The 21,116-nt window shown below is 41.5% G+C and overlaps 1 protein-coding gene across 10 annotated transcripts in view; it reads left to right on the forward strand.

Annotated features, from left to right (window-relative positions):
• LOC106613851 (nuclear factor 1 C-type) overlaps positions 1 to 20,775 on the forward strand; it is a 140,087-nt gene extending 119,312 nt beyond the window's left edge. For 6 of the 10 annotated variants that reach the window (XM_014216532.2, XM_014216533.2, XM_014216524.2 and 3 more), the window contains 4 exons: positions 373 to 617; positions 2,315 to 2,489; positions 3,329 to 3,414; positions 11,128 to 20,775. In XM_014216532.2, the coding sequence (XP_014072007.1) occupies positions 373 to 617; positions 2,315 to 2,489; positions 3,329 to 3,414; positions 11,128 to 11,148 (527 nt within the window). In that variant the 3' untranslated portion in view covers positions 11,149 to 20,775. The remainder of the gene's footprint in view (positions 1 to 372; positions 618 to 2,314; positions 2,490 to 3,328; positions 3,415 to 11,127) is intronic. The other 4 variants (XM_045687546.1, XM_014216527.2, XM_014216525.2 and 1 more) reach the window with 3 other exon arrangements.
• Positions 20,776 to 21,116: the final 341 nt, after the last annotated feature.

Here is a 21,116-nt window from a genome sequence, read left to right on the forward strand (position 1 = left end):
GAAACACAAACTCTTGCAATAGGTACTGTACCAAAGGAGAGGCGCAAAGACTGAGTCATTTCATTACATGTATATCCATTTTTTTCCCGTGAAGAGTGGTTGTATTAAAGTCACTGAGTGTAGAGAATTGCACTCACACGGAATTATAATTTTGTTTTGCAGAACCACACATCTTTCAATGTCACTTATATTATCTCAAGCATACCATCATTTTGGAGCATGAACAAGTACACTTATTCAAATATTTTCTCTCTCTTGTCCCTCTTTGTCTCCATCTCTCTTTTTCTTCCTCTCCCTCCCTCCCTCTCTTTTCTCCCTTTCTCTCTCTCTCTCTCTCTCTCTCTCTCTCTCTCTCTCTCTCTCTCTGTGCAGGGATTTCTCGGAGTCCGCACCCCTCCTCGTCTTTGCACTTCCCCACCACCTCCATCCTGCCCCAGTCCACCTCCTACTTCCCCCACACCGCCATCCGCTACCCGCCACACCTCAGCTCCCAAGATCCGCTGAAGGACCTGGTCTCCCTGGCCTGTGACCCGTCCAACCAGCAGCCCAGCCCAGTGAGTCCAGCCCATCTAACAACTCTAACTAAGGCCCAGAGTTTGTCCTGGTCAGGTCATGTGGTCAGTAAAACTCCTGACCCTACTCATTAATCACTGTCATACTAGATAGGAGTAGAACCCAGCAGCGCCAGGTTACAACTGAGCCAGCCACCAATGCTGTCACTCATTGATGTGCAGAGAGAGGTGGCCTCCAGTTCACCATGTTTAATGTGTTCATCTAGTAGAACCTGTAGTATTGTGACATCATGTCGGGCTGTGATTTCATGGCCAGCTCTTCAGTTTGAGGTCATGTTAAGGGAAGTTCACTCACTCGGGTATATTTCCCAGGGGGAATGTATTATACGTTTGAGTGGGTTATTCAGAGAATTGTGTTATTTCCATTTGTCATTTAAATTCACCTAATCGTTTGTTTGATATTAAATTCCTTCATGCTTCATGTTTCCTATATCGTCACCCTGTCTCAGATGGCCTGGTCCCCTGTGAACAGTATGATATGCCATTTCTCCCCCACCATGGTCTTTACTGGCCAGGGGATATTCTACTGTAGGTGGTGTAACCTGAGAGAGAAGCAGCCCACAGCCATGTAGGAACATAGTAAACAGCTAGAATCAGGTTTTCCTCACATAGCTGCTACTCTTCCCCTCTGCTCCAGACTGCAGACCCTCTGTGACTCTCAGAACAATTAACACTCACCATACTGTATCTTTAAACATGACAAAGGAGAAAGGGGCGACAATTCGATTGATCTGAAGCCATAAAATCATTGTAATCACTGTGTTTTAGCCAACTTCTTAGATTATAGTTTTTTCAATGTATTGGCTGGCTGGTAGTACAGCAGTTGTGAATCCCCCGTCACAGAGAGGAAAATCATCCCAGAGACTTCCTGCTGTGTTTAGACTCAGCCTGCTGGCCCTGGGACCAGCTCAGATCCTCAGACATGGTTATACTCATTATCCATTTATGACACACAGCTGAGAGGACCTGCCACTGCACAACATGCAAATGACCCCCCTCCCTGCTTCAATAATGCCGGCATTACAAGCCAGGTTGCTCAATGAAGCTGCTGTACTGTTGCTGTTTTCACTTGGAAAGGAGTGGACGGGTGGAGGGAGAAGGAGATCCCTGTACGTCTCTAGCGGTGATGCTGAGGTTGGCAGAGTGCACGGCCTGGCGCAGGCAGGCAGCTCACAGAGGAAAGAGGAGAGACATTTATCAGGAGTGCCCCCCAGCAGCAACCACGCTGGGCTCTGCTCAGCCCAAACTGCAGAGTCATTGAAATTCCCCCTGCTGCAGTGCGACTGCAGCCAGGCAGTCACAAAGGACGAGCGCATGGGACCACAATGTAGCTGACTCATTTGCTCATCCATTGTTGTGGAGGACAGTGAGTGTGCACTGCAGTCCTCTCCTCTGGGGAGGAGAGAGTCTCTGAAAGCCATGCCAGCCAGTAGAAGAGCAGCCATGGATGGATGACTGGCTGAGCAGTGCAGTCCCCTGGACATCACTCATTCCCTCTCCCCTCTCTCTCTCTGTCTCCCTTACACACACACACACACACACACACACACACACACACACACACGCTAATGGAGAGGGAAAGTGTGTGTGTGAGAAATAGTTTGAGAGACCGGGACAGTGCAGTGACATCTACAGTATTATATAATCTGTGCTGCAGCAGTGAAGCATCCTCCTCCTTTCCCCCTCCTTCTCACCATCCCCCACTGTACAGCTGACATGTGCCCCCATCTCTCCCTTCCCAGCTGAACGGCAGTGGTCAAGTGAAGGTGCCCAGTCACTACATCTCCTCCCAGATGCTGGCGCCTCCTCCGCCCCCTGGAATGCCCCGACTGACGCTGCCCTCCGACTCCAAGTCCAGCACCACCACCTCGGACGGGGGCGCCAACTCCCCCACGTCACCCAGTAAGTGGGCCGCTGGTGAGCCTGCTACTCCCAGCCCCTAGGTCGTCAGTGACAATAGTTTCTAAGTGCATAGGGTTGTCATACAGACCCATCGTACTTATTACTGATTCATTACCTGAAGGACGAGGCTATAGTCTCTCAGTCCTTTATAAGAGAGGGGGGAGAGAGGAAACGTTCAGGCATTGCAGTGCAACTCCTACTCCCATCATCATTAATCATGATTATTTCATTCAGAGAGGACAGCTCTATATGCTTTACTGAGGACGCTTTAACAATACCAATAAATCCTCATGTGACTTTGATTGAAGTCTCTGCTAAGGTCCTTCACCACGCCAGCTTCCATTAGCGATACATTTTCTTAATCAGTATTGGAAAGTTACAGTACAAAGTTTGTTGGATGCTGACAGGAGTCCACTGTTTCAGTGAAGTGAACAGGGCCTACCTGTCAACAGATCAATATGTCAATCCACAGATCACTGTCTAATTGATAGGATACTAAGTTCCATTACATTGTACCGTATGATCAAGATAAGTTATGACCAACAATGGTTCTGATGAAGGGACTGAGGTCTTGTATTGCTGCACAGTATTTCAAAATGATGCATATACCAGAATAAGATGTCAGTTTCAGTTAGTGTCTGAAGGTCGGGGAATTCCCTTGAAATAACTGTGTGCATGACACATCTGCCATTCTTAACAATCTGGCACAGGCTGCTAATTCAGTTAACAAGAGATTAAACACATATATTCATTACTGCCCAACCTGATTGACATAACAAGCCTTTATGTTATAAGAGTGTCCTCTCTCTCTCTCTCTCTCTCTCTCTCTCTCTCTCTCTCTCTCTCTCTCTCAGCATACTCAGCTCCTGGGACGCCCCCTGCCAACCGCTCCTTTGTAGGGATCGGACCTCGAGACCCTGGCGCACTCTATCAGGCACAGGTATACAGCACTTCTAACTTTACAGGAGAAAAGCAACTTTGATTTCTATGTTTGTTACACACTACGGATGTCCGTAACTGTACATAACTCACGCTCATGTTCACATAGCCACCACAGGGAATGCTACTGAATTAGTAACAGTTGATGAAAGGAATATCTATACACTGTATTACAGTATATTATGTAAATCACTCAAATAATCCTAATCACTATGATTGAAGAATTTTGCTGATGTCAGACATACTGTATATAGGCCTCTGCTCTAATGCTCAAAGCAGCTTAGAGCTGTAAACTCTCTCACCCCCTGGCTCTGTTCCTCTCGCTAATATCAAAGCCATACGTCTATGTTCAATTATATATCTGAGGGCATTAGCTAGGATTTGCCTTAGGGTCCGAATGTTTACAGCCAGCCCAGGACCCTTTTGATATAACAGGGCTTTTGGCTGTGTGTGAGAGATTAACACGGCCTAAGAAATGTCTCTCTTATTCAAGCTTACATTTACCTCAGTGTGATCGTAGATATTCAGTGTTAACACTCATGGATTTCTCTTCCATTTAGGGATAGTTGAGGCTTGAATTTTGTCAACTTTGAAATATGAAGTTGATCTCACCAAAATACCAACGAAACAAACACATTACCTCTATATGTCCCAATGTGGCTACAGAGCTGAGGCATTTTGGGGCTTGCTGCTGCATTGCAGTGCTTCCTGCTCCATAAAAAGTGCAAGTGCACCTCGGTGAGGGGTGTGATGATGTAGAGGAAGAGAATGAGAGAGACTGCTGAGCTAGGAGAGGTGTGCGTGTGTGTGTGCGCGTTTTTAAAAATGTAAGAGGTGAATTAGATGTGAAGTAAAATGGCAGAGTCATGTCATCTGGCCAGTAGAAACATGAAAGAACGCAGGGATCATGCACATGCAATAATTACAAACACATTGGAATGTAATAACACAGGGACAATGCTACACCCCAGATTACCTTTTCTTTTGTTGTAACCCAACTCAAAAGTATAGAGAGAAACGACTTTGTAGTGTTAATTCTGCCAATTGTCACAGGATATCTAGTCTCTGTTGCATAGTCCTGCTGCACTCATAGGGGAAGTCTTTCTTTGTCAGAGGAAATCCTTTTTCCTTTGCTCTGTGTCGTCTGGCCTCTTGTGGGCCTCTGCTCTTTCAGCCCTGCTCAGAGAGAGGAACATAAGGGAACCGAAGGGGGATGGAGGGGGCCTTATGAGCCTGCTCCGGGGATGGTCACGTCCAGGGCTGTCTGGTTGCTAAGGGAAACCAGACATGGTGTAATTGCAGGATGAACTTGAACTTCAGGGAGTGTAGAATAAAAAGTAACAGCAGACCAAACTAATGCAAGCCCTGTCCAGCGCCAGTCATTCATCAGCTAGCGGCCCATCCACTACTCAAAAAAGTTGGGATTGATTGCGCAGGCCTCGATTGAAAACCTGCTCCAGCACATGCAGTGTGTACTGTGTGTGTCTGTGTCACTATTGTTTACATTTTAATTATCTTATCATTTTCTTTTGGATAGCGGTACAGTTTATTTTTGTTTTCAGAAACATACGACCTCCTAACTCAAGGCAGCAGTGTAATAGAGTAATGTAATGTCGGTGAGTATTTAGTACAATAGTGTGCTGCGTTGAGGAGACATCTGGGTAGCTGTTTTGCTTCCCTCAGACTGTGCAGCTCTGTCCCAGACTCCCAGCCCTGTATTTTCAGAATTATACTTTCCCCTCCTGGCGAAACGTTTTGCAAGAAACAAAATATTATTTTTGGAGTGAGAAACTCACCACGGTTAACCTTGATTGGCCGTGATTGGTTGTCTGTACCGTCACTAAAATGTGCTTTTGGTTTCGTGTATAATATTCAAATAATGAAGTCTGTTAAATAAGTTGGCATGCAACGAGTACTGAAAGAAAAGTTGAACGCCTTTCCAAAACAACAGAGAGAAATGGTAAGACTATCTTGTTTTATTTCCAGCATTTTTAACCTGCTCCTTTCCCTAAACGTATGTCATAGGCGTCGTAAGGATTGGACCAAAACGCAGTGGGTATAGTGCTCATCTTCCTTCTTTATTAGAGAGAACACTCAAACAAAATAAACAAACGACCAAACAGTTCCGTGAGGCACACGGCTATACAGAAAACAACCACCCACAAACCCAAAGGAAAACAGGCTGCCTAAGTATGGCTTCCAATCAGAGACAACGAAAAACACCTGCCTCTGATTGGAAACCATACTCGGCCAAACCTGGAAAATGAAACATAGAAATAGAAAACTAGAACCAAAATCCCCTAGAACCAAAAAACCCCAAAACACACAAAACAAACACCCCCTGCCACGCCCTGACCATACTACAATGACAAATGACCCCTTTACTGGTCAGGACGTGACAACGTAATTCCTATTTACGCGTAATTCACCATCAAATCATAACATTTTAAGGGACTTAAAGGACTTAACTTTAAGATGAGATCAACTTTTTGTATTCATTTATTTTTACATTAGTAGGCATACTCATTACCATGTTACACTGTTGAGATTCATCATTCATATGGATGAATGTATTTTCTAGTTGTATCGGTAGTAAAGAAAGGAGTAGTGGGGGAGGGAGGCTTCCCCCAAGAGGACATAGTGAACTACTGCAGTGAACTACTGCTTCACTGATGGCGCAGTGTCCCCTCCCTTCATTGTTGTTCAAAGTTCATTCATAATCATCACATGAATTGTTACAACAGTAGTCCTTGAATAATTGATGGGTTTATTTTGTTTATGTACTGTAGCCTCACACTTTAATTTAGCCCTGAGTGTGTTTTGGTTTGGCCTGTATGTTACTTAGTTGGACTGTAGGTCCAGTACTACTGCATATTGAAACAGTCTCCATTCTCACTGCTCCAAGTCCACATCGCTCCCATTGCAGATGTGTCTTTCCTTCCAAGTGTGCAGAGGAGTAGGATACAGCTGGATGTTTTCTCCAGCTCCCCTGATGGTAACGTGGGCTCTCTGTGACTCCAGGCTAGGGCTGCTGCTATTGACCGACTCACATGAAGGTTTCACCTAAAGCTGGGCCTTTAGAAAGCACATTCATCAGTTACGTCGTATTGCTCAACATGTAAAGAGAGAGATGTTCTGTTTGAAGGAAGGAGTCGGAGTCCAATGCAGAGGGGTCTGGTAAAGGTTATGCTCATTTGTAAAGAGAGAGACCCAGGAGGTTGCCACAGAAATGCCCAAATGAGAGGGGGAAACTCAGAATGTAAATTACGAGCCTCCACTGAGGCAAGTATTGTGTTTCTATAACATAAACTCAAAATGTATTGAATCATGACTGGCTTCTTGAGAGTGGGTGTAGATTGTATATTTATCCCAACAACAAAAAAGCGTTTCCAAAATACTGGAATGGCATGCGGTCATTTTAATCTATTGCATAGATGAGATCCAGAACTCAAGAAACACATGTATTTGTTGATTCAATTATGCCAGTTGTAGAAGACTCAGGGGACTGTGTTGAATGTTATGAATTTGACGAGGGGCTGCAGTAAGTTTTCTTTCAATGGCTAAGGTATGGCGCCTGTAGCCTACAGTATGTGCATTTAGCCTTTGCACACGGTGAAGACACCAGCCCCAGTCATTACAGTAGGCTCTATCCCCATAGACTCAACAAGCAAGGGGCCCTCCTGAGTTCACCCCTGGCACAGACCCTCATCGCCCCCTGCTTTGACTGGCAACCTCCATTGTGGTCTTTCCAATGAGCCAGGCAACCCCTCTGAATTACAATACTGCCTCTTTAATGTGGCTTTGGCTTGGTTTCTCCTGACCCTGCTCAGCAGTTTGTTTCCAAACCCCATTTCAACGTTTTTCCAAGAGTCTGTCCATAGCTCACTCCCCATTCCCCCAGCATACAGTGCTAAGTAAGTACAAATTTGGCAATCTGTGAATGATGAAGTGCCACTACATTGATGGTATAAGCATACTAGCAGGCTGTGTGTGTGCCTGCCTGCCTGCCTGCCTGCCTGCCTGCCTGCCTGCTTGCCTGCCTGGTGGGCAGGCAGGAGTTAGAGGCTGGGGCCATGGACCACATGGTATTTTACTCTGAGCAGTAACAAGGAATAGGCTAGATGTTTCCTTTTTTAACTTTATTAAATCAATACAATTGGGTGTAGTTAAAGACGTCTGTTTAAGGGCTGTTAAAATGACATAAACCACTTGGAAAATGTTGAGGTGGGGGCCGAGGTCTGTATGTGATTTCTTTATTCAGCCCTGTCAAGTTTTAAAAAGACTTCAGTGGTCTGCAGGAGAAAGCCAACGTCTCATTATGTTTTATAAAGGTTTGGGTGGAATCCTGCTGAGATCTGTCGCCGTAGCTGCTCTTTTACTCCATGTTATTTTGAATTGCTCTATTTGGTTGGTCGTCCTGACCGGAGTTAAGTGTTTGGGGCCCAAGACACTGATTGCAGAACACTGTGTCTGGTGTTGGCCACAGTGCTACCCCTGGTCATGCATTATCCCCAATCACTGCTCTTCACATCTCATACTGTACCGTAGGCCCAGAACAACACCGACATGCGGGCACCCACTTACTATCACACACAGACTGTGCAATTATACAAGTCATATGCAACACACGGACATGTACTACGAAACCTCTTAATGGCAATTGTTAAAGCAAAACATACTTTTATTGTATTTATGCACTTCAAGCTTTTTTTGTCGCATACACAAGTACAGTGAATTACTTAACTTGCAAGCCCTATCCAACAGTACAGTATTCATTATCGAAATACTATAACTAATAATAATATATATAAACACGAGAAATAAGAAATAAAGGAGCTATATATAGGGTCAGTGCCAGTACCAAATGTATAATGTGCAGGGATACTGGAGGATTGAGCTAGATATGTACATGTAGTCAGGGATACTGGAGGATTGAGCTAGATATGTACATGTAGTCAGGGATACTGGAGTATTGAGCTAGATATGTACATGTAGTCAGGGATACTGGAGGATTGAGCTAGATATATACATGTAGTCAGGGATACTGGAGGTTTGAGCTAGATATGTACATGTAGTCAGGGATACTAGAGTATTGAGCTAGATATGTACATGTAGTCAGGGATACTGGAGTATTGAGCTAGATATGTACATATAGTCAGGGATACTAGAGTATTGAGCTAGATATGTACATGTAGTCAGGGATACTGGAGGTTTGAGCTAGATATGTACATGTAGTCAGGGATACTGGAGGTTTGAGCTAGATATGTACATGTAGTCAGGGATACTGGAGGTTTGAGCTAGATATGTACATGTAGTCAGGGATACTGGAGGTTTGAGCTAGATATGTACATGTAGTCAGGGATACTGGAGGTTTGAGCTAGATATGTACATGTAGTCAGGGATACTGGAGGTTTGAGCTAGATATGTACATGTAGTCAGGGATACTGGAGTTTTGAGCTAGATATGTACATGTAGTCAGGGATACTAGAGTATTGAGCTAGATATGTACATGTAGTCAGGGATACTGGAGGTTTGAGCTAGATATGTACATGTAGTCAGGGATACTAGAGTATTGAGCTAGATATGTACATGTAGTCAGGGATACTAGAGTATTGAGCTAGATATGTACATGTAGTCAGGGATACTAGAGTATTGAGCTAGATATGTACATGTAGTCAGGGATACTGGATGTTTGAGCTAGATATGTACATGTAGTCAGGGATACTGGAGGTTTGAGCTAGATATGTACATGTAGTCAGGGATACTAGAGTATTGAGCTAGATATGTACATGTAGTCAGGGATACTAGAGTATTGAGCTAGATATGTACATGTAGTCAGGGATACTAGAGTATTGAGCTAGATATGTACATGTAGTCAGGGATACTGGAGGTTTGAGCTAGATATGTACATGTAGTCAGGGATACTAGAGTATTGAGCTAGATATGTACATGTAGTCAGGGATACTAGAGTATTGAGCTAGATATGTACATGTAGTCAGGGATACTAGAGGTTTGAGCTAGATATGTACATGTAGTCAGGGATACTGGAGGTTTGAGCTAGATATGTACATGTAGTCAGGGATACTGGAGGTTTGAGCTAGATATGTACATGTAGTCAGGGATACTGGAGGTTTGAGCTAGATATGTACATGTAGTCAGGGATACTGGAGGTTTGAGCTAGATATGTACATGTAGTCAGGGATACTGGAGTATTGAGCTAGATATGTACATGTAGTCAGGGATACTGGAGGTTTGAGCTAGATATGTACATGTAGTCAGGGATACTGGAGGTTTGAGCTAGATATGTACATGTAGTCAGGGATACTAGAGTATTGAGCTAGATATGTACATGTAGTCAGGGATACTAGAGGTTTGAGCTAGATATGTACATGTAGTCAGGGATACTAGAGGTTTGAGCTAGATATGTACATGTAGTCAGGGATACTAGAGGTTTGAGCTAGATATGTACATGTAGTCAGGGATACTGGAGGTTTGAGCTAGATATGTACATGTAGTCAGGGATACTGGAGGTTTGAGCTAGATATGTACATGTAGTCAGGGATACTAGAGTATTGAGCTAGATATGTACATGTAGTCAGGGATACTGGAGGTTTGAGCTAGATATGTACATGTAGTCAGGGATACTGGAGGTTTGAGCTAGATATGTACATGTAGTCAGGGATACTGGAGTATTGAGCTAGATATGTACATGTAGTCAGGGATACTAGAGGTTTGAGCTAGATATGTACATGTAGTCAGGGATACTGGAGGTTTGAGCTAGATATGTACATGTAGTCAGGGATACTGGAGGTTTGAGCTAGATATGTACATGTAGTCAGGGATACTGGAGGTTTGAGCTAGATATGTACATGTAGTCAGGGATACTGGAGGTTTGAGCTAGATATGTACATGTAGTCAGGGATACTGGAGTATTGAGCTAGATATGTACATGTAGTCAGGGATACTGGAGGTTTGAGCTAGATATGTACATGTAGTCAGGGATACTGGAGGTTTGAGCTAGATATGTACATGTAGTCAGGGATACTAGAGTATTGAGCTAGATATGTACATGTAGTCAGGGATACTAGAGGTTTGAGCTAGATATGTACATGTAGTCAGGGATACTAGAGGTTTGAGCTAGATATGTACATGTAGTCAGGGATACTGGAGGTTTGAGCTAGATATGTACATGTAGTCAGGGATACTGGAGGTTTGAGCTAGATATGTACATGTAGTCAGGGATACTAGAGTATTGAGCTAGATATGTACATGTAGTCAGGGATACTGGAGGTTTGAGCTAGATATGTACATGTAGTCAGGGATACTGGAGGATTGAGCTAGATATGTACATGTAGTCAGGGATACTGGAGGTTTGAGCTAGATATGTACATGTAGTCAGGGATACTGGAGTATTGAGCTAGATATGTACATGTAGTCAGGGATACTGGAGGATTGAGCTAGATATGTACATGTAGTCAGGGATTAGGATAAAGTGACTGGTAGCAGGAGAGATGATAATATTTGTAAACGGTATGGCAGCAGCATAAGTGGTGGTGGGTGGGTGTGGTGCATGTGCACTTGATGTAGACATAAAATGACTGTTTATCAGCATTGTAGTCAAATATGAAAATGTAGAGAACATTATTTGTCTTTGACTATCATATAACCATTTCTGCAATTCATGTGTAAAGTGACTTTTCTTTCTTTCTTTCAGTCCTGGTACCTGGGGAACTAAACAACACAAGGATAATCGAAAGGGGCAGGGACACATGGATTTGAGATTCAACACTTTTTGTGGAATTAAGAAAATTGCAAATGAGATGCAAGAGGGAAAATGTATATATATATAAATATATGTGTGCATATATATTTATGTATATCAACATAAAAGATACTTCAACACACCTTTTTGGAATGCAAGACAGAGGCAGAGAGAGCAACGCCAAGGAAAGAAAGAGAAAAGGTTTGTGCAGCCAAAATGAACGGTGGGGCAGAGACATGACCCCATGAACCCCCCTGTCTCCAGGATAGTGCCCCTCCTCTTCAACACCCCCTCTGCTACAGGTGCTGCTTCCTCATATATGCAAAATAAGTATCCTTTATTTTCTTAATCAACAAGAAAGAGAAGAATCCGGATCCAGTCATTATACTTTTCCACACTTCTTCGGAGACGGTAAAAAACAACTCTTTGAAAATAGTTAGGGGAGGCTGGTCATGCATGGTCAATAACCTCCCTTTACACTCGAAAAGTCTACTTTTCATCCAGTTTGATTGACAATCCTGTATCTGTGTCAGTTACTTTGTTTAAAGAGTGGGGTATTTTAAGATTTCATTTAACACAGCCCATTTGTCATGTTTAAAAGTGTCTTCTATGAGGCACAGTGATATGCACACACAATCAAAAGGATCAGTCTTTAGAGCAGTAGAGAGCATCGTAAAAAGACAGGTACTGTAACAGGTCTGTGTTCGTTTTCACAATAACTGAGACGCCCTTTTGTGCCTGTCAACTGTTGTCTGTTTGTTTAGACATTTGTTTGTGTTTGCATACGATTCAAACATAATGAAACCTCCTCTTCCTATCCTTGCCCCACTCTTGAGTTAATATTGCATAAAGTTTGTATTAATGTAGATAACAGGGGTTTATTCTGCATAGTGACAAAGGGAGTACAAAAATAGTAATGTCACTATTGAGACAGTATTGGGTGTAGAGGGGAGAGTTTTTCTTTTTTTGTGTATTTAGTTTAAATTGCATTGGACATTACAGGCATTGCACTACTATAATGTAAATGTTTCCTTTTTAGCAGCTATCCCTTGGCCTAATCATATGAAATGTTGCAAGTCAGAGGTAGGTTTTAGGATTATGTTGTAGAAACTACTATGTTGTGTTGTTTTGGTAGCAGGGTACAAGAGTTATGAGTGTTGGCTTTCTTGAGCTATCGATTAGGATCAGAACAATCCAGCCCTATTGTGTTTCAGATATTCTATACTCATCTAGAGGACGTTTCCTTGTGTATGTTGAGGTACAGGGAATCCTGACAGGTTTAGGTAATCGCACCCTTTTGGATCTCTTTCTACATGCTGTGTATCTAAGTCACACTTTTATTATCTTACTCATGCTGTCTTTATATAATTGAAAACAAAAGCAATTTATGATTCTTTTTTTAAAGCAGATCACATACTTTGAATGAGTCGAGAAGAATGTGAATGATTTGATCATTAGAAGCGTGTCTGTAAAGGTAACCATTGATAGTGCCACCACTGACCCCAGTCCTAATGGTTGCTAGGCCAACGGCACTGCATGTTTCCATGTGTGCACATGGCATGATTCTGGCTCATTGATGATGGGCAACTGACTGACCAGCAGTGTCCATCACCAGTCTATTTGGTCAGAACTTTCTTTACAGGTTTTGTCCTTGTCTCATTTGCTAATGCAATGTTTCTGACAACAGACTTTGTTGCAGCATGTGTTGGGATGAATGCAGATACATATTTATAAATTGAAAACATCAGGGCTTAAGACTCCTCAACCAAGTCCAAACCATATATACAGCCATGAAAAGTGCCTAAGACATAGCAAGAGTTCTTTCTACATTTCTTTGTATTATTGTTTTGGTTTGTTTGAAGTACTGCAAACATTAATGAGCTCTAGGCATGCAACAGAAGTGGTGGGAGAGAGAGGTGTGATGCACAGAGGGGGAGAAGTTATGGAGAGCTCACAGCCCTAACCTGTTTCCAGCCAAATGCACCGTCCATGTGTTTTTCTGAGCACAGGATTCTCATTGGTTGTCTGCTGGGGACAAGCTAAGAAAAGACAAGTGTAAAACCCTGCTATCAGCAATGACATAATTAAACCAACATATCAAAGCTATATACACACACTGAACATAAATGTAAACGCAACAAGTAAAGTGTTGGTCCCATGTTTATGAGCTGAAATAAAAGATCCCAGAAAAGTACCATATGCACAAAAAGCTTATTTCTCTCAAATTTTGTGCAGAAATGTGTTTACATTCCTGTTAGTGAGCATTTCTCCTTTGCCAAGATAATCCATCCACCTGACAGGTGTGGCATATCAAGAAGCTGATTAAACAGCATGAGCATTACACAGGTGCACCTTGTGCTGGGGACAATAAAAGGCCACTCTAAAATGTGCAGTTTTATCACACAACACAATGCCACAGATGTTTGAAGTTGAGGGAGCGTGCAATTGGCATGCTGACTGCAGGAATGTCCACCACAGCTGTTGCCAGAGAATTGAATGTTCATTTCTCTACCATAAGCCGCCTCCAACATCGTTTTAGAGAATTTGGCAGTACGTCCAACCGGTCTCGACCGCAGACCACATTTATGGCATCATGTGGGCAAGTGATTTGCTGATGTCAACGTTGTGAATTGAGTGTCCCATGGTGGCAGTGGGGTTATGGTATGGGCAGGCATAAGCTATGGACAACAAACACAATTGCATTTGAACAATGGCAATTTGAATGCGCAGAAATACTGTGACAGGTTTCTGAGGCCCATTTATTTTAAGGTATCTGTGAGCAACAGATGCATATCTGTATTCCCAATCATGTGAAATCCATAGATTAGGGCCTAATGAATTGATTTCAATTGACTGATTTCCTCATATGAACTGTAACTCAGTAAAATCTTTGAAATTGTTGCATGTTGCGTTTATATTTTTGTTCAGTGGAGAGAGAGAACACAGATGCAGATATTACTCATTAAGTCAGATACACTTCTAGGGAATAATGTCCATACACGCTGGTTATGAAAAGCTAACCTTTAAATACGGCTTTGCAATGGAAAAAGTCAAATTTGCGGTGAGTGTTCCAATTCACATCTGTTATTTCAAAACAGAATACCTACAATGACTTGTTTTAAAGGTGCTCATATGAAATTATACTGATATATATTCATGCATGGTGCTTTCAAAAGAAAATAATGAGATACTAGCTCTATTGACCACCATAATGCTGACATGGGTGCATGGCAGAAACTCTTACTACCCTTCTGAAGCTGACCCCCCTGCCCCCATAGCTCTTCCCTCTAATCTTTGGAACAGAGAGCAAGTAATACTGATGGGTTCTTAACTTTTTACCTATTTGTTTGGATTTTTATTCCCTATTGTTAACTTCTATTTTGCACGATATTTTATATAACACATTATGTGCCTTGCCTTTAGTTAAGAACAATAATACATGATACAAATTATGTAAATTCATTTCTCTTTTTGGTATAACCGGTAACGCTGCAAAAATGACAAAAAACATTGATGCATGTTTGATTGCTTGTCATTATCCAGTTTAGATGAATACAGTAGTAGATTAAAGTAGTGACAGATTGCGATTATCGAGATGGGGTATTTTCACCATTTTCCCTTTCTGTGGTTATTATACAGTAGTATTTGTCATTCCATCACATGGAAACCTTGCTACAATTGAATCTTGTTAATTTCTTCGTTTTTATTTACTCTGGTTGCTTTCCCTTTCATTATGTCTTCCAGCTTGGTGTAAATTGTGAAATATGCAATTCTCGTTTCCTCTGCTCAGCGTTTGCTTAAGTTGTATTTTGCCCCCTTTTTAAAGCTCTTCTTCAATGATAAAGAATGTGCTGCAGGAATTAGAGAAAATGTCAAAGTACTCCAATTCAAGATGGAAGTCAGGGTAGAGAGCTGTGAGGGATGTGTTGTAGGTGATCATGCTCCTAGTACGGACAGAGCTGTAAAGCACTGAGATGGGCTCACATTTCCCCCAGCACCATGGCAACTTCTGCCCCTGCAGACAATTTTTAGCACCAAATGACCAGAACTGAATATGGGGTACATTTTGTCCCACTATTTTGTTACATTACAACCTGCGAGTCTCCCATACGCAGATAGGCAAATCCAAGCACTTTAATAGCTTTTCAAACAGGAACATCTAAAAAATGATGAATCTCTATCCATATGCTAAAACAAGGGAAAATACTAATTTGGAATTGTTTAAGGATAAAGCTGAAGCTTCCGAGACAAATTCTTTACATGGAATGCTAACTGTGTTATTATGTGGTGTCAGTGATGAGCAGGGCACAGTGCTTCACATCTTTGTTTTTCTTTGTGTGTTTCATGGGTGTATGAGAGAGAAAGGGATTGAGATCGTGTGAGTGTGTGGCTAGATAGCCTCACCTACCGCAGTACTTTGCTGGTTCTCAGATTGCACATACATAAATCGGCCGATAGCAAAGAGAGAGAGTGTATTAGGTGTATTGGGGAAAGGAGTGTTCAAAAACGCTAGATGTGGATTTCACTTCCGAAGACTGAAAACGAAAGAGAGAGAGAAAAGGATGGGGTATTTTAGCACTACTAGATGGAATTGTCGGAGGAGAGTAGAAATGTGTGACACAATAAACTAGTGCAGTGAGATGCAATAGTGACATGATAAATCCCCTCCTCAATTTTATACCTTGTGATTTAGAGTTACATTTTTGCATCGCACTGCATTTTCCATCGGGTTAAGGGGTCAAATTATTTCACTGGGAATATGCACAATACCTGGATGTTATTGAAATTAACTGATCGAAAATCTGTTTAAAAAAAAAAATACAAAAAAAACAAGAAAAAACAATTGAAGGTTTCATAACACTGGCTACAATACAATGTTAAGCTTTATGTACCATGTGTAGATTATTATTTTCATGTTTAGTGTGTAGTTACATTTTTAGGTTCTCCGCATTTAGGTCCATTGTGTGGAATCTACAAATCCACCTTATGTTGTTTTGAATATTAGCCCTTCAGAAGTATAGACTGACCTAGTCAGAATCATGGTATAGAGAATGAAAACAACAGAAAATCTGTTAATAGCTGTTCAAATTACTGAAAGATGCCAAGACATTAGTTTTTTTATTAGAGGGTAGATTATAATTGATCATTTCTTACTGTGTAGTGTAATGGGAGTATATTGAATAAGAGAGGATATTGTGTATTTTTTTCAGCAAGGTCAGAAAAGGCCATGTGAAAGTTTGTTATGCAGTGTACAGTATTGTTTCTGCAATGGATATTGCAATGCTGGTAGCTATTGAGAATTCAAGTAAAATGGCAGAACAAGAGGTATCGTTTACATCAGTGTTACCTAACTCCAGTACCCCCAACAGTACACATTTTTGTTGTAGCCCCGGATAAGCACCCCTGATTCAACTTGTCAACTAATCATCAAGCCCTCAATGAGTCGAATCAGATGGGTTTGTCAGGGACTACAACAAAAATGTGTGCTATTGGGGGTACTCAAGGACTGGAGTTGGGAAACACTGGTTTGCATGCCCTTCTTAAGATCTTGGCGATGACAGTTTATGTGTCCCGGTCCAAAGTCCCAGGTTGAAGTGGCGTGCTGTAGCAAAGGCATTCCATCAAATCCATACGATCCTCAAGCTAAACAAAATGCTGCCGTCATTCAGCAAGCTAATTTCTATTTGTTAAACAGGACATGTGGTGAGGCAAGCGTCTGCTCCTGATCAAAGAACTCCCACGGTGTGGGTTATGTCCCTGGGGTCTGTCATGTATCGAAGGAGGACAAGGCCAACTGACGTGTTAACCATACACACAGTACAATCAGTGGGCTAGTTGGAGCACAAGGCCCATAATCAAGTCATCACATTCGCCTCCTTGATTTCAGCATGGAGTCCAATTACTGCTGTAGTACTGAGGGCGCCAAAGTGCTCATGTTTGGTAGCGCTGGAGAATGCTCAAGCTTACTGTATGTCGACTTATTAGGCTTTTCAAAAAACTACATTTGTACGTTTTAAACACACACAATTCATGGAAATAGAGAATGAATCCCATGTTAAGTTCCCCTCTGGTTCTAACTGTACAGTAGCAGCAGACGCTGGAGTCTCATGACATGTTCTGTGAAGATTTGCACTGCTCCACACTCACCTCTCCAGTCCAGTTTACCCTCCAGCCTGGGTCTGACTGGGACACATAGGGACAGAGGTCTAACGCCACGGTAGTCTAGCCAGCACAGTGGTCCTTCAGCACACCGTCTTCTTTTTTCATTCGCTTTTTGTAACTAAACTCGGCTATACATGATATTATTATGACAGCGACATAGATTTTGGTTTTCAGAGCAGGGTGCTACCCCCCCAACACTTTTTAAAGTGGCCACAGGTGATGGCTGAACTTACTCTGAAAGACATTCATATGCATTCAATACTGATGCATGTAAAACATTATCTTATTATATTTCAAAACCCTTACTAATATTTTTGTAGTGATTATTATCATTGTGATTATTGTAGGAGTGTTACATTTTGGACACATTATCCTGTGTATAAATGCTTACAGTATATCAATGAGAATGAAATAGGCAAAATGTACATACCATTTTTTTTCCTTTTTTGTATAAGAAAGTACATGTTTATGTTTGTGTTTAGATTTAGTTGTTATAAGCTTGTGGCCAAGCCACAAAATATAAGAATTCCTTCTTAGGGTTCTGCTATGGTTGGTATGAGCTCACCACCAATGCTGCATGCCTTTTTAAACAAGGTACCTGTATTTGTTTTTTATTAACCCTGAAACTTGGACTCCAGTAATTTCAGCATCACTTGTTGTCATTTTAAACAGAGCCAAAAGCTTCAGTAAGCCTAAGGGGATATGCAAATTCCATTGCCATTTATTTTTCTTTTTTCCACAAGTCATCTAACAGTTCTGCACTTCTTTTTATTTTAACTGTTGCCGTGCAAGCTTCAAGATCTCAAACACTCTCCTTCTATTTGGAAGGTTGCACTAAATAACCTGCTATTGATGTTTAAGGAAACTTCTCAAGATGAGCTTCTCTGGAAATATTTCTCAAGCTTAACCTTTGAGATGTAGGAATTCTGTGCGTGAGAGAGAGACAGAACAAGATAAATTGAGAAAACAGCTGCTTGTAACAAGCTAAGAATATTATTCACCATATTTTGCCCCTTTTATTGTTTATCGTTAGAGAACTCACTGAGTACATCACTTGAACGTCCACCCGGGTGGTACATTTTAAACATCCATTGAAGATGTTGAATTGGTTTGTGGGATTCGGGCTTGTAAAGATATTTGAATCAGTCCTAGACAAACAACGGCAGGGCTGACGGTCGTACTAGTTTTGCTGCAGTCCATACAAAGTGTGGTCACAGTGTGTTTGTGTGTGTTTTTGTCTGAGGGTTTGGTCAGGAAAGGCATGTGTGCAGATGAAGCACATTCCTCTGGTAGTGCAGGTGTGAGGCCCCACACTGCTCCGAGTGCCTTTCTTCAGCAGCGCTGCGTTGTTGTGAATGTTACTCTAGTTTTACTCAACGACGCACTGCTCTGCTCCACCCAGAGACTTGCTACTGATATGATGCGAGGGTGTGGAAGGCGTGTGTGGTAGCTCATGCTGCAGCCGCACTGCAACGGGTATTGATGGAGTATGAGTTTATGAAAAGAGAAGTCTTTACACATGGTGGCAACACAACGTTGAAGATTAGAATATGAAAAAAGTTGATTTACTATATTGGCCTATGATTTTCCTTCACGGTTTTTCAACGGATCTAGTTTATCTTTATGCAATTGGTACAGTATATAGATTAGAAATATGTGGTTTATAGTCTGTGCAACTATTTCGGGCAGGAACTCTGAATTCTCCCTATGCAATTAAGGGCTGGTGTACCCTGACAGGGTAAAGACCTGGGAATCTGATACCTATTGATATTCATTCATAAGTTCCTAGTAACTCAACAGTCACTGTCCAGACTGATGCAGATATTTATTTACCTACAATTAGAATCGGACTGGATTAAAATGGTCACAATTCCCGTTCAAGTGTCAAGATTATTTCTTCAGAGATCCAGAATACCTAGCAGTACACCAGTCCAAAGTGTAGAATGACCAGACTTGTATGTTTGTGAGAGTTTTGGGGATCAGTAGATGGGAAGCCCAGTTCAGTTAGATCAACGCAATGATTTTACTTTTATTGAATTTAGTTTTTCCTATTCCCCTTAATGATCAGTTAGTGGAGTTTTTTTATGCAAACTCAAAAATCGCAAATGAGGAGGCGAGTAGTAAACAGTCTCCATAATCCTCTTGTCACTATATGAAGAGACATGGAGCACAGAATAATGGAGACCAGGCCACAACTCTCAGATGTGTCACAACATCGTTTTTGTGGTGAAATGTGCTTCTGTTCACACAGTGGATAATGGTAACTGTTTTTAAGTTTGGTCTCTATATTTTACTTTCAACAAACCAGCAGGTAAAAAAGCTAACTTACATAGATGTGAATACTGAATACCAAAAATGATTTAAACAAGCAGTGCCTGTCATTTTACTGCTAATTTCATTTATTTGTGGCCATTGCCCTTCTCAATCTCTGATGTACATAGTCTTTGTACTCTAAGCTGTTGGGGGTCATTCTGACTTTGTGTGGGACTGTGTTTGGTGCCTGAGCCCCACTCTCACATTGGCCTCTGCTCATAGCTTTCCACACAAACTGTCACAATGAGGTCCTACAGTACTACAAGGTGAAGGGCACCCACTGGCCAATGGCCTTTGGCTATGGAGGTGAAAAGCCATACAAAACAAGTGCAGTTATGAAGATCTGTTAATATTATTGATAATCCATATCACAGATTCACTGACGTCAGGACCAGGAAGCCCCACCCACACAATAGAGGAAAGAACAAGGCGACATTTTAATGAGGGCTCTTTTTACAAAAATAAAATTCCTCACATGATCTTCAACTGCTTGGCGCGCCAAACCTTTCTTGGCAATTCTATTACTTTCATCTGGTTCTGGACATGTATGTTGATTCCATCTTTAAGCTGTTTTCTCAGTGTGATGAAGTTGGTTGGGTGGAGGAGGAAAGAGATTGAGATGATTCTCAGAGAACATTCTAATGCAGTGTTACATTTTAAGGTTTTTTGTTTTTCCTCATTATTCTTTACAAATATTACCATAGTAGTTATTCATTAATCGCTTGCTTGCTGCACAGACATACACACTGCACACCAGGAAAGAGCATGTGGACGTTTAGTTCTGACACATCCGGTAGAATAGAACAGGAAACGGCTTCATAGCGCACACGGATCACTTTGAACTGCTTGTGATTTTATTTTCCTTTTTGAAACTTTTAGTACAAAAGTATCAGCAAAAGTCGGTAATAAAACTTTTCTGCTAATTATTTGAAATGACTCTCATACAGGAAAACTAAAGTTGCCATGTGTTTTTGAACTGGTGTGGGAGAAATTTACAGCTTTGACAATATTTCATTATAACATTGTATTTAGCCATCGCTGTTAGCAAATACATTACTGGAAGTGAGTATGTTTCCCTATGCAAAAAAAGTATAAAAAATAATAAACAAGCTATGCTACAACTCAGTGATGTGTCCTTGTCATCTTTATATTTTCATTGTTCATATCAATTACATGTAAGTACTGTCTGCCTTGTAATTCTTTGAACATTCTGATTTGATATCTGTTCGTTTAATTCTAGTGATCTTGACAATATATCATCATTGAGGGTAATTGCAATGTTATTCATTTTGACAATGAGGAATAACTAATAAGTGACTAATTTGAAGAAGCAGTTTTCCTCATTCATTTTGATTCCTCAATTGAAATTGTCTGCTCTTCCTCAATATCTATTCTCTGCTATAAAAACTTGTCTTTGAACCAACAAAAGCATTTGCCTTGGAAGGAATGCACTTTGGAAGGCTTTC

This window comes from Salmo salar, chromosome ssa10 (genome assembly GCF_905237065.1).
Source record: "Salmo salar chromosome ssa10, Ssal_v3.1, whole genome shotgun sequence".
Classification (NCBI taxonomy): Eukaryota; Metazoa; Chordata; class Actinopteri; order Salmoniformes; family Salmonidae; genus Salmo; species Salmo salar.